At 50.4% G+C, this 27,411-nt stretch overlaps 1 protein-coding gene across 1 annotated transcript in view; it reads right to left on the reverse strand.

Moving 5' to 3' along the window:
- Positions 1 to 27,411, reverse strand: part of FBN3 (fibrillin 3) — a 71,066-nt gene that overhangs the window by 18,840 nt on the left and 24,815 nt on the right. Inside the window, 23 exon segments of the mRNA XM_086409659.1 lie at positions 25 to 144; positions 798 to 926; positions 2,382 to 2,498; positions 2,845 to 2,970; positions 3,411 to 3,536; positions 3,811 to 3,936; positions 7,535 to 7,606; positions 10,801 to 10,950; positions 11,324 to 11,449; positions 15,978 to 16,103; positions 16,975 to 17,043; positions 17,996 to 18,157; positions 18,451 to 18,573; positions 19,423 to 19,545; positions 19,667 to 19,792; positions 20,488 to 20,610; positions 20,806 to 20,928; positions 22,509 to 22,634; positions 23,627 to 23,752; positions 23,923 to 24,045; positions 24,443 to 24,568; positions 26,067 to 26,192; positions 27,252 to 27,380. Of these exon segments, the coding sequence (XP_086265785.1) occupies positions 25 to 144; positions 798 to 926; positions 2,382 to 2,498; positions 2,845 to 2,970; positions 3,411 to 3,536; positions 3,811 to 3,936; positions 7,535 to 7,606; positions 10,801 to 10,950; positions 11,324 to 11,449; positions 15,978 to 16,103; positions 16,975 to 17,043; positions 17,996 to 18,157; positions 18,451 to 18,573; positions 19,423 to 19,545; positions 19,667 to 19,792; positions 20,488 to 20,610; positions 20,806 to 20,928; positions 22,509 to 22,634; positions 23,627 to 23,752; positions 23,923 to 24,045; positions 24,443 to 24,568; positions 26,067 to 26,192; positions 27,252 to 27,380 (2,823 nt within the window).

A 27,411-nucleotide genomic window follows, 5' to 3' on the forward strand; every position in this document is an offset into this window, starting at 1 on the left:
TGGGAGGTGAGGCCAGGTACTCACCGACACAATGGTCGCTCTGCACCTGGAAGCCTGGGGGACAAAGGCAGCGGAAGGAGCCCTCGAGGTTCTGGCAAGTGCCTGGCAGGCAGGTTCCCGGAAGGCTGAGACACTCGTTGGTGTCTGTGGAGAGGAGGAGGAGGGGTCTCAGCACTAGCTGGGGGGGCAGGGACTCGCCTGGGGCTGAGACCAGCAGCTATGGTCACAGCATAATGGCTGAGGGCCCCCAGACAAGCCTTCCTGGATCCAGAGGAAGGGCTGAGCCTTGGGAAAACAAAGACATCTGGAGAAGAATATTCTGGGTCCTGGTGGGGGTTATAAATGGAGCCAGGTGTTTTCCAGGGAAAGGGGGAGTGAAGTTCCTAATCTCAAGCCACTTGCAGACCCCTTTCATGCTTTCCTTGTCATCCACGCAGCTCCTCTATTATTTCATGCATCATAAAACTTGGATTTTTAAGACAGTCATTCTCTAAACCACAAACCTGGTGAAAACATGGGTGTGGTGTGCTGGTTCTGTCTCTTTTTATACCTTAAAATAAATGTATGGTTATGAAATGGAGTCATGCAGTCTCAAAAGTACCAGCTGCAGGTCAGCTTGGAGCAGGGGCTGGCTGAGATGGCTTCAGCACCATGGTGAAGGAATGGCAACCCACTCCAGTATTCTTGCCTGGAGAATTCCATCGACAGAGGAGCCTAGCGGGCTACCGTCTATGGGGCCGCAAAGAGTCAGACATGACTGAGTGGCTAACACACACACACACCATAGTGAGACTCACCTATGCAGTTCTTCCCATCACTTGTGAGCTCAAAGCCATCCTTGCAGAGGCAGTGGAAGGAGCCAGCCGTGTTGAGGCACTGGCCAAATCGGCACACCTGCCCCACCATGGTGGTGCACTCATCCATGTCTGCAGAGGGAAGATGGGCCAGCAGGGTTACCCACAGAGCCTAAGGCTCTGAGCCTCCCTTCCACTTCTATTCAAAAATTGACTTCACGGCTGTGACTTCAATTTACTGAGCACTTGGATGCCAGTTGTATATTAACTCTCCAACTATCCTATGAAGCAGACACCAGTATTTTCTAATATGAGCACTGTAATGCTATGAATTTGCCTATAGGTCCTACCTTAGCTGCATCCCACAAATTTTATGTTGTATTTTATTTTCATTTAATTCAAAATGTTTTCTAATTTTCCTTATGATTTCTTCTTTTATCTGTGGGTTCTTTAGGAGTACATTGCTTAATTTCCAAATATTTAGGGATTTTCTAGAGATCTTTTTGTGACTGACTACTACAATAGTTTAATTCCATTACATCTGAGACCCTACCTTGTGTAACCTCAATTAAAAAAAAAAAACTGTTTTATGGCCCAGAATATGATCTTTCCTGGTGAATGTTCATGTACACCTAAGAATAGTGTATATTCTGGAATGCTCCATAAATATCATTTGGGTCTAGGTGGTTCATAGTACTGTTGAGGTGTTTTATATTCTTTCTTACTGATCTACTTTTCCCTCTATTACTGAGGGAGGAGAGAGTTGAGGTCTCTAACCATAACTGTGAGTTTGTCTATTTCATTTTTAGTTCTGTCAATTTTTACTTCTTACCTTTTGAAACTCATTATTAGCTGCATAAGCATTTATGATTGTTATGTCTTCTAAGAGAACTGACTCCTTATAATACATACACTGACTCTATTTCTGGTAATATTCTTTGTCCAGAAGTCAATCTGATCTGATATTAAGATAGGTAGGTACTGCTGCTGCTGCTAAGTCGCTTCAGTCGTGTCCGATTCTGTGCAACCCCATAGACGGCAGCCCACCAGGCTCGCCCGTCCCTGGGATCCTCCAGGCAAGAATACTGGAGTGGGTTGCCATTGCCTTCTCCAAATATTCTTTGTCCAGAAGTCAATTTGATTGATATTAAGATAGGTAGGTACTACTATTCTATAAGTCTCCTTTTCACAGAGGAGGAAAGTAAAGCACAGACAGGTTAAGTGACTTGCCTAGGGTCACATAGCTGGCAGATGGCAAAGCTGGGATTTGAACTCATACCACTTGAACTTGTAATCTACACTTTGAACCACTGTACTAAATTACCAGCGTCTTGCTTTCACTGTTCACCTTCCTCTCTGTATCGGCCATCTCCTTCTTATCAACCTGAGTGTAAGCTCTAGGAAGGGGCCCCTGGCACCTAACAACTGTAGGGGTTTGGAGAACTTTGTGGTTAACTAGTTTTTAATCTCCTGAGGTTGTTTTACTGAAGGTGTCCCCAGGTCGAGATCCTTCATTTCAGAGAGGTGGTGCCTCTCAAGCCAAGGATCAGCTTTTCAGTGGGGGTGCACTGAGGCTGGGCAGCTCACCCACACAATCTCCGTTGTGTGTTGCCACAAAGCCGGGGAAGCAGAGGCAGTTGTAGGAGCCGACAATGTTCTTGCAGGTCCCATTTCCACACGGCTGCCGGTCACACTCGTCGACATCTGCCAGAGCAAAGGCCCCGACCCCTGGCCAGCTCACCCAGGGCAACAGGCAGCTTGGGGACTGAGGGCCTGACTGGACCCAGCCCCCTTCTCCAGTACCCAGCCCTGCCCACATGGATGGGAAATATATCCTTGGTACTATTTACTACCCCCATTTTACAGATGAGAAAACTGAGGTGCAGGGAGGTGAGTAAGTTATTCACCCCAGGTGTCAGGGGCCAGGACTCAAACTTGTGAGTCAATGAACCAGGATGGGCGGAAGCACCAGCCCCACCCCAGGGGAGGTATAGACCCATGGCCTCCTCATGGCCTGGCCATTGAGGCGGGAGCAGGTGGGCGCTCTCACCCATGCACAGGGTCTGGTCTGCTGAGGCCCGGAAGCCACGGTGACACAGACACATGTAGCTGTCCACTGTGTCCATGCAGTCGCCATGGCTACAGGCATTCGGGATCTCTCGACACTCGTTCCGTCCTGAGGGAGGGCAGGCAGCACAGTGTCCCCAGGGCTCCCACCCACAGCATGTCCTGAGCCGTCACATGCTGCAGTTGGGGGAGCCCGACCCTGCCAGGAAGCTCCCCATGTGAGCTGTTGCCCCAGGGGAGACACTTCACCTCCCATTTCATCCTCACGACTCCCCCATTAACAGATGCCCTCGGCACCCCCACCCCAAAGTACAGCCAAGGTGGCAACTCCAGCGATTAGGACTGTGCGCTTCCACTGCAGGGGGCACGGGTTTGATCACTGGTCCGAGAACTACGGTCCCTCTTGTAAAGTGACATGGCCAAAAAAAAAAAAAAAACCTGCAGCCAAGGAGCAAAGTCCGGACAGGACCATGCCCTACCCGAGTCCCAGCAGGAGACAGAGTCTGGCTTTGTCCTACTCCCTCACCTCCCGACTACGTCCCCACTTACCCACGCAAGCCCCGCCCGGCGACAGCTTGTACCCTTGGGCGCACTTGCAGCGGTAGCTGCCAGCGATGTTGACGCAGTCGGCGTTCTGCTGGCAGGGGTTCTCCCCGCTGGTGCACTCATCCACGTCTGGGGAGTACAGCCAGCCAGGTGGGGGCAGTGAAAGAAAATCTTTCCTGCAGAATCAAACCCTAAATCCAGCCCCCTCCCCCTGGTTTTTCCAGAAGCAGCTAGAACCACATGGAGGGGGGTGACACGGGATGGAGCCCCTTGGAAAGCTGTTAGCCCCATAGGCAGAGGGGGAAACTGAGATTCATGGAATTTAAATGACTTGCCCAGAGAGGACAGGGTGGGAGAAGGACCAGGATCCCACCTGGGGGTGGGGGTAGGGGGGTGGCAGCACCTTCGCAGACCAGCAGTAGACTGTTGTAGCTGAAGCCCGCAGGGCACTCGCAGCGGAAGCTCCCGATCTGGTTGATGCAGACGCCGCTGGCACAGATGGCGGGGATCTCCCCGCACTCGTCAATGTCTGGGGGAGGTCACCAGCCGTCAGGGGCAGTCCAGCCCCTGGCGTCGTCTAGGGACCCTGACCTAAGAGATCGTGCCACTGGGGAGGACTTGTGTGTCCACAAGCGAGCCTTCAATTGAAAAATTCTGCCGTGGCTAACCTAGAACTGCTGACAGCAGAAAGAAATCAGAACGTGAGAGGGAAGGCAGAAGGGGAGAGGGCATCTTTCTCAACAAAAGTGCACATTGGCTGTGACCCAGCACATTTGTGTGTGTGTGTGTGTGTGCGTGTGTGTGCAAGACTGCTATTCCGGGGTCTCTGGAATGAAGCAGCCCCATGTGTCAGCAGGAGGTTGCATGAGAGGACCTGCGATGACATTTAGCAAGAGACCAGAAACATCAAAGGAGGAATGGATGACAGAACGTGGTCTCTCCAGACCTCCCTGGTGGTCCAGTCATTAAGACTCTGTGCTCCCACTGCAGGGATCACAGGTTCGATCCCTGGTCAGGGAAGAGCCTGCATGCCACGTGGTCAAAAAAAAATGTTGCTATCTGTTTTACCACCACAATATTGTAAAGTAATTATCCTCTAATTTTTTAAAAAAGGATAAAAAATGTGGTCTTTTCATACAAGAGAATACGATTCAGCCTGAAAAAGGGGTGAAGCACTGACACTCACTACAATGTGGTTGAACCTTGAAAACATGAAGCTTAATGAGAGAAACCAGTCCCCACAGAACAAACACCGTATGATACCATTTATATGAAATGTCCAGAACAGACACATCCAAAGAGACAGAAAGCAGACTAGTGGTTGCTGGGGGCCTGGGGGAAGAGAGAATGAGGAATGATTGTTTATAGGGACGGAGTTTCTTTTTGTGTGCAATGGAACGCTCTAAACTTGAATTGAAGTGATGGAGCACAACTCTGAGAATATACGAAAACCCACTGAACTGTGCACTTTTTCTTTTTCCCTTTGACCACACCTCATAGCATGTGGAACTTTCTAGACTAGGGATCAAACCCATGCCCCCTTCAGTGGAAGGACAGAGCCTTAAACCCTGGACCACCAAGGAAGCCCCTGAACTGTGCACTTTTGATGGGTGAAGTGTATGGTGTGTGAATTATATCTCAGGAGAGCTGTTGTTTTATTTCTATGAGATCCTGGAATCTGCCTAAGTGTCCATCCACGGGGAACTGACTTATGACCTGGGATGTGTCCATACTTGGAATACTACAAAGTAGGATGTAGGAGGAAGCAGTCCTGTGTGTAGTAGCCTGGCTGGTTCTTCACGACTCTTTTCTGGGGGGAAAAAGAAAGGTTGTTGTTGTTTTTTTTTTTTTTTTTGTCCTACAGACAATATGTGGGAAAGCATAGGATTTATGTCCAACTCCCAGAAAATAATGCCTACATTTTCAATGGGGGGAACCTCAATATGTGTTTAAATGCATGAAGAAGGCACTAGAAAGAAGTACTCCAGGAATAAAGCACGAGTTGTATCTCAATAAAGCTGTTGTTTATAAAGAAGAACCTGGAATCAGCCTAAGAGTCCACTGGGGGACTGATTTACGACCTTGAACCCTTGAGAGAGGGGGAAAGAGACTGAGATTTGAAGGGGTGGCTGGAAGGGAATCAGATCTCATCTGCTCTGTTCCAATTGTCGAAAGTAAGGAGAGGGACTTCCCTGGTGGTCCAGGGACTAAGACTCCAAGCTCCCAACGCAGGGGCCAGGCTTCCATCCCTGGTCAGGGAGTGGATCTCGCATGCTGCAACAAAGAGCGAAGATCCTGTGTGCCACGACTAAGACCCAGTGCAGCCAAATTAATTACTTAATTAATTTTTTAAAAAAGGAAATAAGGAGAATACATCCATGGGATGAAGACAACTGAAAGTAGGTTCATCAATTAAATACCGCACAGCTGAAATTTGGCATTCAGGTACAAGATCTCATTTAACTTACACTGTACAAGACCTCATTTAACTTTGATCCATGCTGCAACATGGGTAAATCTTGGGAACATTATGCTGAGTGAAATAAGCCAGACATATAATAAAAGGACTCTTGAGAGTCCTGTGGATTGCAAGGAGATCAAACCAGTCAATCTTGAAGGAAGTTCAGTTCAGTTCAGTCGCTAAGTCGTGTCCGACTCTTTGCGACCCCATGGACTGCAGCATGCCAGGCTTCCCTGTCCATCATCAACTCCCAGAGACAACTCAAACTCATGTCCATCGAGTCAGTGATGCCATCCAACCATCTCATCCTCTGTCGTCCCCTTCTCCTCCAGCCTTCAATCTTTCTCAGCATCAGGGTCTTTTCCAATGAGTCAGTTCTTCGAATCAGGTGGCCAAAGTATTGGAGTTTCAGCTTCAGCATCAGTCCTTCTAATGAATACTCAGGACTGATTTTCATGGCAAATAGATGGGGAAACAATGGAAACAGTGAGAGACTTTATTTTCTTGGGCTCCAAAATCACTGCAGATGGTGACTGCAGCCATGAAATTAAGACACTTCCTCCTTGGAAGAAAAGCTATGAGACAGCATATTAAAAAGCGAGACATTACTTTGCCAATAAAGGTCCATCTAGTCAAAGCTATGGTTTTTCCAGTAGTCATGTACGGATGTGAGAGTTGGACTATAAAGAAAACTGAGCACCGAAGAATTGATGCTTTTGAACTGTGGTGTTGGAGAAGACTCTTGAGAGTCTCTTGGACTGCAAGGAGATCCAACCAGCCAATCCTAAAGGAAATCCTGAAGGAAATCAATCCTGAACATTCAATGGAAGGACTGATGCTGAAGCTGAAGCTGCAGTACTTTGGCCACCTGATGCAAAGAGCCGACTCATTGGAAAATACTCTGATGCTGGGAAAGATTGAAGGCAGGAGGAAATGGGGCAACAGAGTATGAGGTGGTTGGATAGTATCACCAACTCAATGGACATGAGTTTGAGCAAACTCCAGGAGATAGCAGAGGACAGGGAAGCCTGGTGTGCTGCAGTCCATGGGGTAGCAAAGAATCGGACACAAAACTTAGCGACTGAACAACAGCAGCAAACAAAAAGGACAAATACCGTATGATTCTGTTTCTGTGACATAAAATTTACGGAGACCACAGTTCTCCATAAATTGTGGACCTCCACCACAGACCTCCACCACAGTTTGAAAGTAGAATGGGGGTTCCCAGGAGCTGGGGGAAGGGGTGGGGAGTCAGTGTTTATGGGAACAGAGTTTCAGTAGGGGAAGATGACAAAGTTCTGGGGATGAATGGTGGGGATGGTTGCACGATGGTGTAAATCTGTTTATTGTTACGAATTGGACACTTAAAAATGGTTAAAATGGCCAATTTTCTGTTATGGGTATTTTAACAGAATGTTTAAAAATGAAGAACAATTTACTAAAAATACTCTCTGCTTTAATTTAAAAAAAAAGGAAAAAAAAGGAGCAGGATTGAGGGGCAGGATTCCTGGCCGAGGGAGATGGAAGAGCGAGGGTGTGGGGTAGAGGAGAATGGAAGGGAAAGAGTTGTGGGGGAGGGGAAAAGAGGGGGCAGGGCTCAGGGCACAGAGTGACCAGGGGCTCCAGGCAGTGGCAGGGGGGAGAAGGGGGCATGGAGGTCACTCACCAAGGGGCTTCCCTGTGTGGATGTCGATGACGAACCCGGGAACCTGGTTTCCACACAGGATCTGGTAATCCACTGTGCAAAGGAAAACAGGGGAGTGGGGGCTGGGGCTGCAGCCCTGCTAGGAGGACCCCTCCTCTTGTCTCTCTGATCACCTGGTCCATCCCTGCAGCCCGGTGCTCACCTGGCCTCTGATAACTCCCTCCACCCTGAACAGCACCGGGAGGGTTACAGGCCCCTGTGCAGTGTGATCTTCCAACATGTAGGCAACTCTCTTCTCTCTGTGAGTGCCACCAGCCACACCCCACCACCCTCACCATAAAATGCAGACTCTATAGTCTGGACCTCCAGACCTTCCTCTCTCCCTCAGTCTCACCTTTCTGCCAACAGGAACTCTTGCCCTCCTGTTACCCTGATTTCATTACACATCTGGATATTCCTGCTGTTACGCTACCACAACTTTGCACATACTGTTCCCTTTGCTGTTCTCTAGCACAGTCTGCTTCAGCCTTGAGGACTCAGGGCAGCTCATCACTCTGGCCATGGACAGAGGATGATACTATCCTTTGGCTCCCCCAGGCAATTCGTTGTTGCTGTTGTTGTTCAGTCACTAAGTCACGTCCAACTCTTTGTAGCCCCCTGAACTGCAGCCCACCAGGCTCCTCTGTCCATGGGGTTTCCCAGGAGAAAATACTGGAGTGGCTTGCCATTTCCTCCTCCAGGGGATCTTCCCAACCCAGGGATTGAACCCATGTCTCCTGCATTGGCAGGCAGATTCTTTACCACTGAGCCAGCTAGGAAGTCCCCTGGGCAATTCACTCTCTAATTATATCCCACTGCTGACACCAAAATTTTGCTTACCTGACCTCAGTCCCCAGGTGGGTGTGTGTCCCTGGACCCACGTGACAGACATTATCAGGCATTAGGTCGGTGCCCCCTTTCCCCAGGTCCCTGCCCTGCCCCTCACTCACTCTTCTGCCTGCATCATGATGGGACATGATGGCCATTGAGCCTAGTGTGGACCTCCGCCTCATCGGTATTCGACCTGCAGCTCAGATTCAGGTGCACACAATTCAGGCAGGTACCCGAGTCCCAGCACATAATCTGTGACTGACGTTTGATCTATTTTGATGATCTCATGACCAGACTTGGCCGTCTGCAGTTTCCTCCCAGACTGCACAGCTTGGGTCTACCATATTCTTATTTTCTAGAACTCAGAACAGGGTCTGGCACCCAGAGATACCCAATAATGACCCCCTCCCCACTCCATTGTGTTGGGTTGAACAATGACCCTCCCACCCCCAAAGTTCCTGTCCACCCAGACTTTCTGGGACCTTTTTTGGAAATAGGATCTTTGCAGAGTTAATCAAGTTGAGGTGATCCTAGATCAGGGTAGCCCTAATGCAATGACTGGGCTTCCCTGGTAGCTCAGATGGTAAGGAATCTGCCTGCAATGCAGGAGACGTGGGTTCAATCCCTGGGTCAGGAAGACCCCCTGGAGAAGGGAGTGGCTACCTATTCCAGTATTCTTGACTGGAGATTCCCATGGACAGAGGAGTCTGGTGGGCTACAGTCCATGGGGTCTCAAAGAGTCAGACATGACTGAGTGGCTAGGCCCACACACAGTGCAATGACTGGTGTCCTTATAAGAAAAGGAGAGATGGGTGGAGACATGAGGAGAGGTCATGTGAGCTGAAGGCAGAGACAGGGATGATGCAGGTACAAGCCAAGCAACACCAAAGAAGCCACCAGAGGATGGACAAGGCAAAAAGGAATTCTGCCCTCGAGCCTCTGGGGAAGAATAACGCTGCTCACACCTTCACTTCTGACTTCTAGCCTCCATGACTGTGAGAAAATACATTTCTGTTTGTTTGGTTGGTTGCTTTTGGCCACACTGGGCAGGATGTGGGATCTTAGTTCCCTGATCAGGGATTGAACCCACCACCCCTGCAATAGGAGCATGGAGTTTTAACCACTGGACTGCCAGGGAAGTCCCCCATATTTTTCTTTTTTTAAAGCCACCAAGTCTGTGGTATTTGTTGCCACAACCCTAGGGAACTCATTGTCTCAGTTCAGGCTGCTATAAGGAAATACCATGGACAGTGTGGCTTCAATAACAAACATTTACTTCTCATAATTCTGCAGGCTGCGAAGTTGAAGGTCAAGGCACCGGCAGATCTGGTGTCTGGTGAGAAGTCTTCCTGTCTGTCTTCCTGCTGTGTCTTCACATGGCAAACACAGAGCAACTCTTGTGTCTCTTCTTATAAGGGCACTACTCCCATTTAGAGGGCTCCATCCACATGACCTAATTAACTCCCAAAGGCACCACCTCCAAACACTATTATTACACTGAGGGTTAGGGCTTCAACATATGAAATCTGGGATGAGGGACACAAGCATTCATTCCATAGCACTAATACGCTTGTCAAACCAGTCAATCCTAAAGGAAATCAACCCTGAATATTCATTGGAATGACTGATGCTGAAGCTCCAATACTTTGGCCACCTGATGGGAAGAGCCAACTCACTGGAAAAGACCCAGATGCTGGGAAAGATTGAGGGCAGGAGGAGAAGGCAGCGACAGAGGATGAGATGGTTGGATGGCATCACTGACTCAATGGACGAGTTTGGGCAAACTCTGGGAGATAGTGGAGGACAGGGGAGGCTGGTGCGCTGCAGCTCATGGGGTTGCAGATTCAGACATGATTGAGAGACTGAACAATACACTTTAATCTTCGGCTGCTCTCTCTGGTGGGCACTCCATTCCTGCAGCTCTTTCTGATGCCCAGCTGGCTGATAAGTTTTTCTAATAGAGCTCACCCCTACTGCTCAGTCCTTCTTTTAGGGTTTTTCTCCTGCTGTCCCCTGCCTGGAACACCCTTCTTCATCCCAATCGACATTTCTGTAATCCTTTCCAGAGCTTCTGTGAGGTCGCTACTTTCCCAGTTCATGGGGCCCTGGTGTCTCTGACCACTTCTGTTTTTCGCTCTTGGCCCCACGCATTCACTGACACCCCTCCACCCCTAGATAATCTGTGAGTCTTCAAAGTTCTTTAACCCAGATGAAAGCCTTGCTGATCCACCCTGAATTCCACAAGTCTGCAAAATCAGGATGCATTGATTTTCCCCATACACTGATCAGGATGGAATTTCAACTCTTTGGCTCTAATCAAAACAACGACTCATCCAGGAGTCCTAAGTGCAGCAGGCTGCCTTAAACACTGCCCTGAAAAGGGCCAGACTGAAAGAAGGCGGGGGAGGGGCACTCACGACTGGCGGGGGTCGGGCAGGCCTCACAGGGTCTATTCCAGGCCTGGCCAATGTTGTAGGAACAGCAGCACATCTTCCGGGTCACGTTAAAGGCCAGCTCATTCTGACATGTGCTGTTGTAATGCCGGAAGCAGACGCTCTTCCTCATGTCTGCAGTTGGGTTGGGGAGAAGGATGTAGGTAAGAGACACCAGAGGAAGACAGCCAGAGAGGCAGAAGCTCATTCACAAATCCATTTGAAAACCACTGGCTTGACTTCTCTGAGGCAACACACAGAAGAGTGCCATTCACATGTTGACCTTTCTTGGGCAGTGCACAACCTGGACAACCATTCATGGCAGCCCTGAGCCTGCAGCCTTATTCACTGCTGCCTAGCAGCATTTCAAATACACTCACCCTTCATCTCTCCCCCAATAAACATGCCTCTCCACACTCTTTCAAGGGTTGGAGACTTCCAGAAGCCCCTCCCATAGACTAGTGCTTTTTTCACAACTACTGGTCTCTCTCATCATCATACTTCATACCCATGCAGTTATTGCCACCGTTGACTTGCAGGTATTCCACAGGGCAGACACAAGTGTAGTTCCCCAGAGTGTTATAGCAGGTTCCAGGGCCACAGATGCCTGAGTGTGCAGAGCATTCGTCGATGTCTGCAAGGGAGGGAGGAATTGTCTGTATCCAGGAATCATCTGGATAACTCCCCACCCCAGGTCTGCCAGAACCACTTTACTATGTGCTTGAGTCTAGTTTCAAGATCAGCTTCAAATGCACAGATATCTTAGTGATGTGGAAAGACACAGCATGGTGTTAGGTGGGGAAAACAGTTTACTATGATCCCTGCTCTATTAAGAAAAAAGAAAAAATATGACCTGCTGCTGCTGCTGCTAAGTCGCTTCAGTCATGTCTGACTCTATGCGACCCCATAGACGGCAGCCCACAAGGCTCCCCCGTCCCTGAGATTCTCCAGGCAAGAACACTGGAGTGGGTTGCCATTTCCTTCTCCAGTGCATGAAAGTAAAAAGTGAAAGTGAAGTTGCTCAGTCGTGTCCGACTCTTAGCGACCCCATGGACTGCAGCCCAGAGCTTACAAATGAATGATATTATCACCAAGAGTGGGGCAATCCCGTGCTTCCCAGTGTGATGCAATAGGAAGCAAGAGTCCTTCGAATAAAATATTATTGAAAGAAAAAAGTTGATTCTCAATCAGATCAATCCCCTAGTCCAGAGGCAGCAAATTTTTTCTGCAAAGCAAATTGCTGCTTAGTTGCTTAGTCGTGTCTAATCCTTTTGTGACCCCATGGAATGTAGCCCACCAGGCTCCTCTGTCCATGGGATTCTCCAGGCAAGAATACTAGAGTGGGTTGCCTTTCCTTTTCCAGGGGATCTTCTCAACCCAGGGATCAAACCCATGTCTCTTCCATCTCCTGAACTGCAGGCAGATTCTTTACCACTAAGCCACCAGGGCTTTTTTTTTTTCGCATTGTCAGGCAACAATGGTCTCTGATGAGCTTTTCACACTGCCAAGGAGCGTGTAGGCAGCCAAAGACAATGCGTAAACAAATTAGCATGCGATGCGCTAATAAAACTTGATTTATGGCCACTGACATGTGAGTTTCATGTCATTTTCATGTGGCTCAAAATATTATTCTTCTGATTTTTTCCCAATAATTTTTAAAAATGTAAAAAGCATTCCTAATGGCCTACACAAAAACAAGCAGTAGTTTATTTCACTAGGAGTGACATTTCCAAAGATGGCAGAGTAGGGAATGTTGAAGTTCTACTCCTCCACAAAAAGCAGCTACAGAGCTGGGCAAGACCGACAAAATCAACTTTTGATGGACTCTGGGACCCAGTCAAAACCTTACAAAACCAGGGAACCCGACATAGAGGACATACTAAAGAATCCACAGAATGAAAACTATTAAAACTATAAATGAGGTCAGCACAATTGCAGCATACAAGATCAACAAAACACTGACCAAGAAATTTCAGTTGTATTTCTGCACACTATCAAAAAGTAATTAAAAGTGAAATTAAGGAAATAATTCCACTTAGCATCCAAAAGATAAAATATTTAAGAGTAAGTGCAGCCCAAGAGGTGAAAGACTTGTACGCAGAAACCTATAAAACGCTCCTAAGAAAAATTAATAAGACCTAAGTAAATGGAAAAACATCCTGTAGACATGAATTAAAAGACTCATTATTGTTAAAATGTCAGTACTCCCCAAAGTGATTTATAGATTCAATGTATTCGAATCAAAATCCCAATGACTTCTCTTTTTTTGGCAGAAATGGAAAAGCTGATCCTAAAACTCATATGGAATTGTAGGAAACCCCAAATAGCCAAAACAATCTTGAGAAAAGAAAAAAAAGTTGGAGGAGTCAGGCTTCTCCATTTCTAAAACTACTTACAATGCTACAGTAATCAAAAGAGTGTGGTACTGGTATAAGGATAGACCTATAAATCAGTGGAATAGAATTTAGAGTACAGAAATAAACCCAGACATCTATAGTCAATTGATTTTCAACAACACTATTCAATGGAGAAAAAAGAGGCTTCTCAACAAATGGTGCTGGGACGATTAGATATCCACATGCAAAAGAATGAAGTTGGATCCTACCTCATACCATACACAAAAATTAACTCAAAATACAAAACTCAAATTAACTCAAAATACAAAAAAATTAATACAAAACTCAAATTAACTCAAAATACAAAAAATTAACTCAAAATACAAAGACCTAAACAGGGGAGGTAACACATAAAACCCTTGGAAGAAAACACAGAGGTAAATCTTAAAGACCTTGTATTTAGCAATAGATTCTTAGATACGACACCAAAAGCACAAACCAAAAAGCAAACAAAAAAACCCAGATAAGCTGGATTTCATAAAAATTTAAACCTATCGTGCATCAGTGACACTATCAAGAAAGTAAAACACAACCCACAGAATGGGAGAAACTCTTTGCAAATCACATAGGTGATGGGAGTCTTGTCCAGCATATATAAAGAACTCTTACAACTCAACAACAAAAAGACAAACAACCCAATTTCTAAATGGGCAAAAGGCCTGAAAGGACATTTTTTCCAAAGAAGATACACAAATGGCCAATAAGCACATGAAAAGGTACTCAACCTCATTAGTCATTAGGGGAACACAAATCAAAACCATGAGATACCACCTCACACGCACTAGGATAATATTACTTTAAATGATGGAAAATAGCAAGTGTTGATAACAAACATGGAGAAATTGGAACCCTCGTATGTTGCTGGTGAAAATGCAAAACGGTGCAGCTGCTGTGGAAAACGGTTTGGCAGTTCCTCAGAAAAGTCAAACACAGAATCACCATGTGACTTAGTGATTCTAGGAGTCAGATAAAATTTTCAACAAGGACTGGTTATAGAATTTGCCCAGCGCAAATGAAAACCCTTGTTTAAAGTATATGAAGAATTTCAAGATGGCAAGAGCAGAGCATTAAACTAAGTGGACAGGGCTGGGGAGTGGGGGCTTCGGAGTAGAGGGCCCTTGAGCCCGAAAGCTGGAAAGTACTGCAAGACTGCAGCCCTCAAGGGCACGAACTGACCCTGCAAGGCTCCACAGCCAAGGCCAACATTCAGGTTGAAATCTTTCTGCCCTGTGATAGTCAAAAAATGCAGCACACTGCCATATTTGATGACAGAAGTTTTCCCCTTTTCTTTTGATAGTCTATGGGATAGGAGAAGCAGGGAAGGATAAAATAATTTTCAAGCATTTTGGGTTCTGATTCTGGTTTGCCAGCTCCCACCTACACATACAAAGGAGCTTTCGAGCTTAGATCTCTCCCAGCCTTCACCATTTCCTTGAGTCTCTAAAGCATGAGAAAACTCTTAAGTGTCCCTTGGATAGCAAGGAGACCAAACCAATCAATCCTAAAGGAAATCAACCCTGAATATTCATTAGAAGGACTGATGCTGAAGCTGAAGCTCCAATACTTTGGCCACATGATGCAAAGAGCTGGCTCATTGGAAAAGACCCTAATGCTGGAAAAGACTGAGGGCAGGAAGACAAGGGGGCAACAGAGGATGAGATGGTTGGATGGCATCATTGACTCAACGGACATGAGTTTGAGCAAACTCTGGGAGATAGAGAAGGAGAGGAGAAGCCTGGCGTGCTGCAGTCCATGGGGTTGCAAAGAGTAGGACATGACTGAGTGACTGAACAACTAAAGCGTGCTGCTCAGAGTGGACAGTCTGCTGTCCTAGTGTGCTGATGCTGGTGTCTGGTTGCATGCAGGTGCTCAGTTAATATTGCTGAAAAGAAAAAAAGGAATGGGTTGGTGGACAGATGGATGGATGAAGGAAGGAATTTGATACATTGTATGAAAACAGCTCAGGCTCAAGGATCAGGATGGCTGGGCCGGGACCCAGTTTCTATCACTTACTGGCTGGTTTTGTGGCTCAGACAGTAAAGAACCCACCTACAATACAGGAGACTGGGTTTGATCCCTGGGTCAGGAAGATCCCCTGGAGAAGGGAATAGTAACCCATTCCAAGTATTATTGGCTGGAGAATCCCATGAACAGAGAGGAGCCTAATGGGCTATAGTTGCTGAGTCAGACATGACTGAATGACTAACACTTTCACTTTCACCACTCAAGTGACTTAACTCCCTTAGTTTCTGAATCCGAAAAATGGGGTCATAGTAGGAACATCTCCCCCATGAGGCTGTTTTGGTAAATGAATGAATGGCAAGTGCTCAGCTCCGTGGTGATACTCAATTACAGACACCAATTAACTGTTGGTTGTTACTAAGATGCAAGAGAGGACCGTAAGACAAATGAAGCGGATGCTTAAAGGAAAGGTGTGACTGCTCTTTAGGTGTCTGTTTCCTTCCTCTCTTAGCTCTGGGCCTTGGTCAGCTTTTGCCCTGAGGAAGGGCATGGCTGCTGAGATAAACCCAGATCAATTCTGAGTGGGAAGGAGGCTGGAGGTCAGGCAATGGGGAGATGGGGAAGAAGCAATGGAGCAGAGGGTAGATCGGGGCATTCCAAGGAAGCCTTCGCAGCCCTTCCAGTGGGCCCTGGGCAGCAAGGCAAGGGAGCAGACTCTGGAGTGGGGCATGTGAGCCCCCAGGCCCTGAAGAAGAGGTGAGGCTGGGCAGAAATGCAGGCAGGGAGGAGAGGGCTCAAGCTCACCCTCACAGATGCGGGTATCCTCATTGAGGTGGTAGCCAGGTGGGCACTCGCACTGGAAGCTGCCAAAGGTGTTGACACAGTTGCCCCCCTGGCACAGCCCTGGCAGCTCCTGGCATTCGTCAATGTCTGTCAGGAAGTGAGGAAGCTGTGCTTGGAAGCTATACCCAAGCAGAGTACTTGGGGGACACCCATGCTTTCCCCTGGGACCTCCTGCTTCTTTAAGGACACCCAAGAGCTGTTGGATATTTAGAGGCTGTACCCAGACTCTCCTGGGTCAATGTCACTGTGAATTCATCCTCTTTCCCTTCATTGGATCATCCATCCTCTCATCCATCCAACTATCCTTCACAAAGCTCCCTCTTGATGGAATTCCCAATCTCATTATCCACTTTGGATAGAAGAATAGATGGATGGGTGGGTGGGTAAGCAGATGGACAGAGATGAAAAGTAGTGGATGAGGGAATAAACAACAGTGTGAATGGACAAGAACATGAGTGTGAATAAATAGGTGGGTGAGTAGGCGGATGAATAAATGAAAGGAGGAATGAGTAGGTGGATGGATGGATGTGTGGATGGATGGATATGGGAGGATAGATGTATCAATGGGCAGATAGGTGGATATGAAAAGCAGAGAACGGGTCAAATAAGCAAACGGGTCAATGGATGAAAAGAATGACTGGATGGATGGGTGGGCGGGTAGGTGAGTAGATGAATGGATTGTAGGTAAGTGGATGGATAAACGTACTTATATGCATGTATATATGGATGAATGGATGGAAGGAAGGAAAGAAGAAAGGGTGGAAGGATGGATGGGGAATGGATATATGGATGGGTAGATGGGGACTGGATAGAAGGATGAATCAACAAACCAATAGGTGGAAAAGCTGAGAGGACCTGCCCCCCACCCCAAAGTTGCCCAACTCTGCTCCTTGGTGATGGGACATGAAAGGAAGGTCAATCAGTGGGTACACGGATGGATAGTCTACCAGGAACTCACCTTCCAGGATGACAGTGATGGAATTAGGCCGGAAGCCCTCACCCCCTGGGCACAGGGTTCTGTACTCAGCTGCAAGGCAAAGAAGCTCTTGTGAGGGGCTGTGGGGTGAGGCATTTGGGCAAAGCTTAGGGGAAGCACAGGAGGGGAGGTCCCCTAAAAAGGCCTCAAGAATGGGCCTGGCATCCTGTTACCATAGAAACTACATCCCTTTACCTCCTCAGCCTCTGGAGCCTAGAAACTGGTACAATCATGGAGGATCTGGTGTCTGTGTGTGTGTGTATAAACACTTGCTCACCTTCAACATGTAAGCAGATGGATTTTGTGGTGGTAGTTGGGGGTAGGGAGGAAGGATTCTTGTGATCCAAAACCAGACTCTAATGTGACCACAAGTTTACCCCATGAAAGGAAGATCTTGCATGTACATTCACACACACATATGCCCCGGAATAGGTATACACATGCCTCCCTGCTCCACACCTGAGGACTTTGCACATGCTGTTCCCATTGCACCACACATCCTTCCCCCTACACTGCCTAGAAAACTCCTACTCACTCTTCAAAACCTCATTCAAGTCCTCTCCTGGGAAGACTTCCCTTACCCACTTCCTCTCCATGGCTTCCTCTTTGGCCATCACTATGTCTCAAACAGACCCTTAGAATAGTTCTACTCTCAACAGTCCAGGGACTGTTGGTTTATGGGTGGGGGCAGGGTGCAGCGGCTGTATTTCATCCTTCTCTGGGTTCCTTGCCCTAGGACTTCTCAGTGTTTGTTGACTGACTGAGTGGGCAAGTAAATGTACACATACAAAGAATTTGCAGGAAGAGATGACAGAGGAGATTCTGGGGAGAGGTCGAGATGATGAACTGCTGAGAATATGCTGTGTGACCCAGGCCGAGTCCTTCTCCCTTTCTGGTTCCCAGTGTCCCTCCCTTAGCAGAGATGACCCCCTAAGCCCTAAGGGAGCCTGGACCAGGGCTAGGTCTCTGTCTTCTCCAGCCCCCACTCCACTCAGGGACTCACTGGTGTTGGCCAGCGGGCACAGCTCACAAGGGTTGCCCCAAGCCCGACCCAGGGAGCAACAGCAGGACGCCCGGGTGACGCCAACCCCGATCTCCGCACTGCAGGAAATGCCACCGTCCCCTCGATCCTGTGTGTCCAGGAAACAGTTCCCGACCCGGGTATCTAAACAGGCAGAAAGGGGTGGTTAGCAAGTGGTGGGGGAGAAATAGGGTGGGTGTGTCTGTGTGTGTGTTTGCACCTCTTGTATGTGTAACTGTGTATTACTCTATGTATGTCTGTGTGTGCATGTGTCTGTGTGCATATGTGACTCTGACCATCTGTCAGTCTAGAGCCCAAAGGCTGTATCGCAAAAGACAGGGATGATTGCTCTGGCCAAGGGCCTGTCTATCGGGAGCAGGTGGCCTCATCCAGCGCGTGGACCCCAGAACCCCACCTGCAGCAGAGTGCATACTTACCCACGCAGCCCACGCCGCTGGGATTCAGCTCAAAATCCTGCGGGCAGTTGCAGAGGTAGCTGCCGGGGGTGTTGACACACAGGCCGTTGATGCAGTTCACAGGGTCTGCACACTCATTCACATCTGTGGGGTGGGGGCAGCATCAGCAGAGATCCTCCCCCTCTCAACTCACTTCCCTCCTGCCTTTTTCCTGGGGAGTCGAATACCTGGCTGCTGGGGGCTGGTCTTAAGGACAAGGCCCCTGGGAAGAAAGCCTGATGGGACAGTAGCCTGTCCCAGGCAACCCCCTGCTTTCCTCTGCTCTTTTCTGCTTGGCCTGGAGGTTTGCCTTTGCCAGCAGAGTCCACGAGCTAACATACAAAAACCAATATTGAGGACATGTTTCAAGCTAGGGGCTGGCAGACTACAACTTGTGGGTCAAATCCGGCCCCCTATCTGTTTGTGTAAATAAAATTTTACTGGTACACAAGCACAACCATTCATTCACTTATCACCTATGTCTGTTTCTAAGCTACAGGGCAAAGACTGTATGGCTGAAAACTGAAAATATTTACTGGCTGGCCCTTCATTGAAAAAGTCTGCTGACTCCCATTTGGGATAGACAGGTGGGAGACCATTTTGATGGTTGCGGTGGAGGGAGCTCGACTTCATTGATTTACAGCATCCTTTTTTTCTTTTGGCTGCATGGCATGCAGGATGCGAGACCTTAGTTCCCCAACCAGGGATCGAACTTGTGTCCCCTGCAGTGGAAGCATGGAATCTTAACCACTGGACTGCCAGAGAAGTCTCCCTGATTCACTGGATTTATTTGGGGGATGATAAATGATGATGATGATGAAGGTTAATGGAGAGGGGCACTATTGGAGGTGGGGTCAGACAAGGACTCCCCCCACTCTGTAGAGGACATGTGAGAAGAGATCTATGGGAATTGATGGAACAAGCCTGCCACCCTGAACCCTGCGGACCCCACACCTGTGCAGTTGCCACCACCGCGGTCCAGCTCATAGCCCTCGTCGCAGATACAGCGGAACATCCCCGGCAGGTTCTCACAGCTCCCGAACACACAGATGTTCCCGAGCACACACTCATCCACATCTGAGGAGGAGTGGAGCCCAGGTGAGCACAGCCTGGTCAGCATCCCGCTCCTGCTGCCCCCAGCGCCAGCGACTCCAGGGACCCCCTGCTCTGCCCGCACCCCGGCCGCCCCAGACCTCACCCTGGCAGGCATGCTGGTCCTTGGTGGGGCTGAAGCCCATCTCGCACTCGCAGCGGTACCCGCCGGGGACATTGAGACACTGCCCATTCTCGCAAAGGGCCACATTCTCTGCACACTCGTCCCTGTCTAAAGGGACTCAAAGGAGGGGGGCTGGTGGTCAGCAGGTGAGGACCCACATGGTGGGGGCAGGCGGCCCTGATCACTCGAACCCTTCACTGTCACCTGGAGTTCTAGGGAGCTGGCAAGTAGCCTGGGGGGACTCAGACCCCGACTCAGTGGGCAGGTGATTGAGTCAGAGCCAGGGAGAGGACAGGGGTCATGGTCGCTCACAATCTGGGGTGGAGGGCCAACAGAAAGCAAGTATTCCTGTCCCCACACCCAGAAAACTCTACACATTTGGAGTCCAGGGGAGAAGACTGCCCCTAAGGGACTCTGGGACTTCCCTGGTGGCTCAGATGGTAAAGTGTCTGCCTACAATGTGGGAGACCCAGGTTTAATCCCTGGGTTCGGAAGATCTCCTGGAGAAGGAAATGGCAACCCACTCCAGTATTCTTGCCTGGAAAATCCCATGGACAGAGGAGCCTGGTAGACTACAGTCCATGGGGTCGCAGAGTCGGGCATGACTGAGAGACTTCACTTTCACTTGCACTTTCAAGGGACTCAGGGCCTGGCCTCTGGCCCCAAGGGCTGAAGGTACATCCTTTCTGGCATCCACAGAGCAGTGAGTGGATCAGTGTGAGTCGTGGGCACCTCGGAATCCAGCCCCCTTGGCCATCCTTTCTGGACCCCTCCAGCCCTCCCATCCCACGCCCCGACCTCACCTTCACAAGAGAAGCCATCCCCAGAGAAGCCCAGGCGACAGGCACAGCGGTAGGAGCCGGGGGCGTTGAGGCAGTCAGCTCTCGGGCTGCACCCATGCTCCTTGGAGGCGCATTCATCCAGGTCTGCAGGAGACGGAACCCAGGGTCCCCCAGGTGTGTGCGCTGGGGGGCTGTGGGGAGGCAGACCCTCCAAATCCCAACCCTGACCCTCCCCCATGGACATGCCTGAACCCAGACACCTCTGCTCGGCTGTAGCCTGCCCACTCACCCCACCCACCTCTGCTTCTCTGTCCAGACCTCTGGCCCCCAGACACTTACCACGGCATTTGAAGCCGTCCCCAACCCAGCCTGGCTGGCAACTGCAGCTGAAACTCCCAGGGGTGTTGAGGCAGGAGGCATGACTGTCACAGCTGTGTCCCCCAAGCTGACATTCATCTACATCTGAGAGAAGAGGGACCCAGGCATAGAAGGGCAGGACCAGGAGATGGGGTGGAGGACAGAGGACCCCCCAAGAGGCCTGGGCCTAGTAGAAACAGGGCTTCAGGTACAGAGTGGGGAGACTCAGGGCAGGAGCAGGAGAAAAGACCTTCCCTAGGGTAGGACTGGGCCCAGAAATGCCCCTCACCACTGCAGGAGCTTCCACCCTCACCCAGAGCCCAAAAGGAAAACCCCCAAACTCAACAGGGCATGACTCCCAGCATGCCCCAGAAATGGTCTGAAATGGCAGCATGAGAGACTCAGGGTAGACAATAAGAGGAACTGTCCTTGGTTAGGATTCCTGGCTTTCACTAAAGGGCTTGGGTTCAATCCCTGGTTGGGGAACTAACATGGCACAGCCAAAAAAAGTCACTGTCTTAATGAAGACACTCTCCCTCTAAAGCAGGATTTCCTTCTAAACCACAGTGTCTAACCCTCAGCCAGTTTTGCATCAGCCTTATCATCTCTGCGATGTTCATCAACCACCTAAGTGAGCTACCGTTCCCTGAAAGTTTTTCCTTTGTGAGAATTTTATTTGGCTGCACCAGGTCTTAGCTGTGGCATGCGAACTCTTAGTTGCAGCACGTGGGATCTAGTGCCCTGACCAGGGATCGAATCTGGGTCCCCTGCACTGGGAGCAAGGACATGGTCTTAGCCACTAGACCACCAGGGAAGTCCTCGCTAAAAGTTTCTTTACGCTGTCTCCCATTTTTACTTACGTGAATGTACTTTAGAAGAAAAACGTATAACAACGATCTCTAAGAAATCATGGTTTGGATGCTCTGTTTTCTAATGTTTGCTTCTACTATGCATTGAAATAACTACATAATGATGGCAAATAGAATTATGTTCTCCCTGCCAAGAAAGCATGTTTCAATCCTGACTCTAAGAACCTCTGAACGTGGCCTTTTTGGGAAACCAAGTCTTTGTAAATGTAACCAAATTAAAATGAGGTCCTCCTGGATTACAGGGGGTCCTAAATGCAATGACCAGTGATCTCACAAGAAGAGGAAAATTTGGACGCAGAGGGAAGAACATCCCGTGATGACAGACATGGAGACTGGAGTGATGTGTTCAAGCACTGTGGCTACCACCAGAGATGAGGAGAGAGGAATGGGCCAGTTCTCCCTCTGGGCCCCTGAGAAGGAACCAACCCTTCTGACACCCTGATCTCAGACTCTGCCCTCCAGAACCATTCTATAGAGAGGAGACATCTGTGGTTCTGAGGCACCAGGTCTGTGGTCATGAACGACTGACATGTTTGAATGTTCATCGCTGTGACACTTAAAAGCATCAGGCTTACACGCCTTAGGAACTGCTGTGGATCTAAGGGATCCAGAGTTGCCCCTGCAGAGCCATCAAGGGAGCCCCACGGGCATGTGATCAGATCCTATTTTTGCTTCAGCACGAGGGCCCACCAGTGGAAATGTGTAAGAATGAGGTCTGGCCTTGCTCTGCCCCAAGGGATGGGGTGGACCCCAAAGACCCTGAGCTGGTCCCTCAGGGGCGCCCCTCTGCGTCTGCTCCACTGACCACCAGCTCACCGGAGCAGCCCATGGCCCCCTTCCTGACGATGTAACCCAGCTGGCAGTGGCAGACAAAGGAGCCCCTGGTGTTCTCGCAGACCCCATGGAGGCAGATGTGGGGGTTCAGGTCACACTCGTCCACGTCTATGGGGTGACAGGAGAAGAAGCAGGTGAGGGTGGGGTATAGCAGCATGGCTGCGTGCCCTGCCACGTGGGTCCCGTGTCCAGGTTCTTTTTGCCCATCTTCAAGGGCAGGGAGCTCCCCTGATTCCACTACTGGTTATAGCTCCCCCATTCCACCCCTGGGCAGCTGCGAGAATTCAGTCAACATTCTATAGTTCATATTCCATGGAACACATCGGACAAACATTTCCAAAAAGATTTTACACCAATACATTAAGAAGATGCTAAGCTAAAGCTAAGGCCTGAAGGCCTTTTCAGAGCCTTTATTGCCGATGTGGATCTGCAAGAAGGGATGGAGGAGGCAGCATTTCCTACTTAACTTGGTCCCAAGCCCCTTTTGTTCAGTGTTTCCTAAGATTGCTGTGATCTGGAATGCTTAAGCTGCACTGAGCTGGACACCTCTCCCTGGGAGGGTTCCCTTTTTCATATCCTTGTACTCTGGCCCCAGCTCTGCCCTGATGGAGTCACCAGTTCACATCTGCTCCCCAGGGCCTGTGCCAACCAGCCCCCACCAGAAGATGGCAGTGACCCTGGCAGAGACGACAGAGACAAGGTCCCAAAGCAGGGCTCAGAGAACACAGCGTCCTTCTATCTCATACACCTTCCTCTGCATAAACCCCTTGGTCTCTGATGATCTTATAAGGTGACTCTCAAAGCCGGGCACGCACCTGGCTGTATGTGCTGGGTACACAGTGGGTGTTTAATAAGCGTATTCAAAAGAACAAGGTTTGGGGGGGTCTCTGCTGCTGTGAACAAGATCCCGCAGGTCTCGGTGCAGGGCCTCGGGGTGCAGGTGGCCAGGAGCAGACCACCAAGAACAAACCTGCCTCTCCCCTGCCCACGTGTCCCGGGAACGGGCCTGGCGTCTGCGTTGCCCACCTGTCTCCTTGTGGAAGGCCTGGTGAGTGAAGTGAAGCTGCCTCCTCCACCTGTATATAGTCCCAACTCCTCACCTACACACATCCTCATGTCCAACGTGGCCACAAAGCCGTCATAGCAGAGGCAGCGGTGACCCCCTGGCATGTTGGTGCACTGGCCCCCGTCACAGATGTCCGGATTCTGCTCACATTCGTCCACATCTGGGGGACCAGGGTAGGGGTCGGGTTGCAGGTGGGAAGGGACAGAGGGGGAACCCCAGGGACACTTCTGCGGGGTCAGTGGCCTGGCTAGGGTGTGGCTGGCTTCATTTGGGCCGGGCCAGGTGGGTTCCCACATCCCAGGCCGGAGGGAGGGTGCCGCACCCACCCACCTTCACACGCCCTCCCATCGGGCATCAGAGAGTAGCCAGGTCCGCATCCGCACTGGTAGCTGCCCTTAGTGTTAACACAGTGGACGTGGCAACCACCGTTCCTGGTGCGGCATTCGTCCACATCTGCAGGAGGCAGGAAGAGGTAGGGGGCACCGCCGGAGGTAGGGCAAGGCGAGGTGGGGGGCGTGACGGAGGCGTGACAAGGCAGGAGGCGGGGCATGGCGAGGGCGTGGCAGGAGGCCGGGTGAGGTAGGCCGAGCTGGGGGCGTGGCAGGGGCGTGGCAAGGCGGGAGGCGGGGCATAGTGAGGGTGTGGTAAGAGGTAGGACGTGATGGGAGGCGGGGCAAGGTGGAAGTGGGAGGCTGGGCGAGGTGAGGGCCTGGCGGAGGCACATCAAGCAGGGGGCTGACTGTCGGGGCGGAGGTGGTCAAGGGTAGAGGCAGGGGCTCGGACTGAGGCCAGGAGAGACTGAAGCGGCGGCGGGGGCCGCGGCTGGGGCTGGGGGCGGGCGCGGTCTCACCCACGCAGCCTTGGCGGTCAGGTGTGCTCTGGAAGCCGGCATAGCAGGAGCACTGGAAGGCACCGATGACGTTGACACACTGGCCGTGCGGACACAGGCCGTCACTCAGGGAACACTCGTCCACGTCTACGGGGGAATCGGATGGCTGGTAAGGGCAGCAGGTGGCGGAGGGGCCCCAGGAAAGGATGGGCCTGTGCCCAGCCGCCTTCTGCACAGGGACACACGCATGCACGATGATGCACTCACACTCTTGCATCTATGCCCGCCCCCCCCACCCCCCCCCCCCCCCCGCCATGGGTGTGAGTCTACATCTCACCCTGGTACAAACACATGCGTGAAGTCGTTTCAGTCATATTCAACTCTTTTCCACCCCATGGACTGCAGCCCTCCAGGCTCCTCTGTCCATGGGATTCTCCAGGCAAAAATACTGGAGTGGGCTGCCATGCCCTCCTCCAGGGGGTCTTCCTGACCCAGAGATTGAACCTGTGTCTCTTCTGTCTCTTGCATTGCAGGTGGATTCTACCGCTGAGCCACTGGGGAAGCCCAGTACAAAAGGGCACCTCACCCTGATTCACACATCCACCCAGGTGCACACTAACAAGACACCCGAAACCCACCCTTGATACACTCTCACCCTCAGCAGACAGACCCACAACCTGATCCACACAGCCACATGCACACAGCTCACACAGCAGCACACCCTCACACTTATTCGCAAACAAACACAATCACCCTCAGTAGACACACATCTGCATAGCCAGATGCACACTCAGACTCACAAACACACCTCACGCCCACTCATAAACATATTTGCACACCTTGCATTGCATTGGATTTGCCCTTGTGTCACATTTTCATATCCACCCAGGTAGACTCACAAAGAACCCTTGTGTGCGTGTGTGCTAAGTCACTTCAGTTGTGTCCGACTCTGAAACCCCATGGACTGTAGCCCCCCAGGCTCCTCTGTCCATGGGATTCTCCAGGCAAGAATACTGGAGTGGGTTGCAATGCCCTCCTCCAGGGGATCTTCACGACCCAGGGATCAAACCTGCATCTCCTATGTCTCCCGTAGTGCAGGCAGATTCTTAATCGCTGAGCCACCGGGGAAGCCCCACCCCCTGTGTACACACATACAAACACACGCTCAACAGACACACCTACATGCACACAGCCCCCTCCACAAACACACCCGTGTGCAAACACATCCCCACACTTAGACACACACTCTCTCACAACCTTATGTAGACACACAAATAACCACTTCCATCGCCTTACATAAGAACAATCATTCTTGTGTAAACACTTACACACTCACAGACTCACACAAACACCAATACACACTTACTCTTGGACAGATGCATTCCCAGAAAGACACCTGCATGCTCAGACACACAAATACACACTCCTTCCATCTCACAACCACACAAGTGACACTTCACATGGGTGCACACTGACCCACACTCACACACTCGATTTTCTGTTTTCACACAGAAACACACACAAATGTGCTCTCCCAATACCTGATGCATGTGACCACTCATGCACACAAATACACAAGTATGTACTCAGGGAGATGCACAAACACACATACTCGTATCCTCTCCCTCTTGCAAGCTGCACTCACCTTCGCAGGCAGTGCCCTCAGCTGCCAGCGCATGTCCAGGGGGACACTGGCACTCATAACTCCCATCTGTGTTGGTACAGGTGCCTCCCCGGCACAGCAGCGGGTCCCGGGCACACTCATCCACATCTGGGCATGTGGAGAGAGAGAAGAGGTGTGAGATGCTGATCCAGGTTGGTGTGATGGGGCTCATGGAAGCTCCCCCCTGTTGCCCCCATCCCCCAACCCTGTTGCCCTGGCTGAGGCCAAGAGAGTCTGGAGCCCTGGGGTGTGGATGACCCAGGGGAGTCAGAATGGGAGGGAAGCTGGAATTCTCAGAGTTTTCAGGGACACAGGCTGACATTCCTGGAGCTAAAGGAGGCCCTGACGAACCCCTTCCCCACCCCAGAAGTGACAGGGGGAAGGCAAGGACCAGCCCCACTGGGCATTAGTACATGGAACCAGGGGCCTCACCACTCATCTCACAACTCTCCTCCCACTCCAGCCTCAGGGGCTTCCTCCCATCTCTCATGTCAACCTCAGGGCCTTTGCACACACGGTCCCCCCTTCCACCTTCCCTCCTCCCCACAGCAGCTCCTTCCATCCCTCACATCCACCCCAGGGCCTTTGCACACACTGTTCTTTCTCCATACAACTCTTCAGCCCTTCTTCACCACAATTACTCCCACTCTCTTGGCCCCACAGAATGGGATACATCCCTGGGGTTCTCAGCTCACACTGCACCACACAGCCCTTTCAAGTGCTTCTGACAGTGGCTCTTTATTTTCTGTTTGTCTAGGGATTTATTTTATCCTCCCTATTAGGTCCTGAACTCCAAGGAAATGGCCTCCTGTATCCGAGCTCTCCATAGTTCCCCCGAGTAGATGCATGTGAAACGTTCACTGAATGAATGAGAAAAATGAAAAGGGAAGAGGCTCCTCTCTCCAGGGCCCTCTCCTCTTTTCATGCTACCCCGACCCTGGGAGAACCTGCCCAAATCTTGGTCCCCATGCTTCTCCTCCGAATGCCAGACCCAGTGTCCGGCAGTCTTCAGGGACGACACTCACACCTGCTGTCCCAGCTGGATCATGGCTTCTCTCTACTTCTGCCCCCTCCACCCACATCCAGCACAGCAATGTCCTCCCACCCCATTCCTCGGCTCGGCCCCAAGACCCACGGGCACCACCCTGCCCTGGGGTGGCTGCCTACCCATGCAGTTCTTCATCAGCATGAAGCCACTCTCATAGCCATGGAGACACTCGCACTCAAAGCTGCCCGGGGTGTTGACACAGGTGCCCTGGCCACAGAGGTCAGGGGAGATGCGGCACTCGTCGATGTCTGTGGAGACAGTGGGCATGGGCCAGGCCTC

Source organism: Bos grunniens, chromosome 7 (genome assembly GCF_055505025.1).
Source record: "Bos grunniens cultivar Pamir isolate PY7600 chromosome 7, Bosgru_T2T1.0, whole genome shotgun sequence".
Taxonomy (NCBI): Eukaryota; Metazoa; Chordata; class Mammalia; order Artiodactyla; family Bovidae; genus Bos; species Bos grunniens.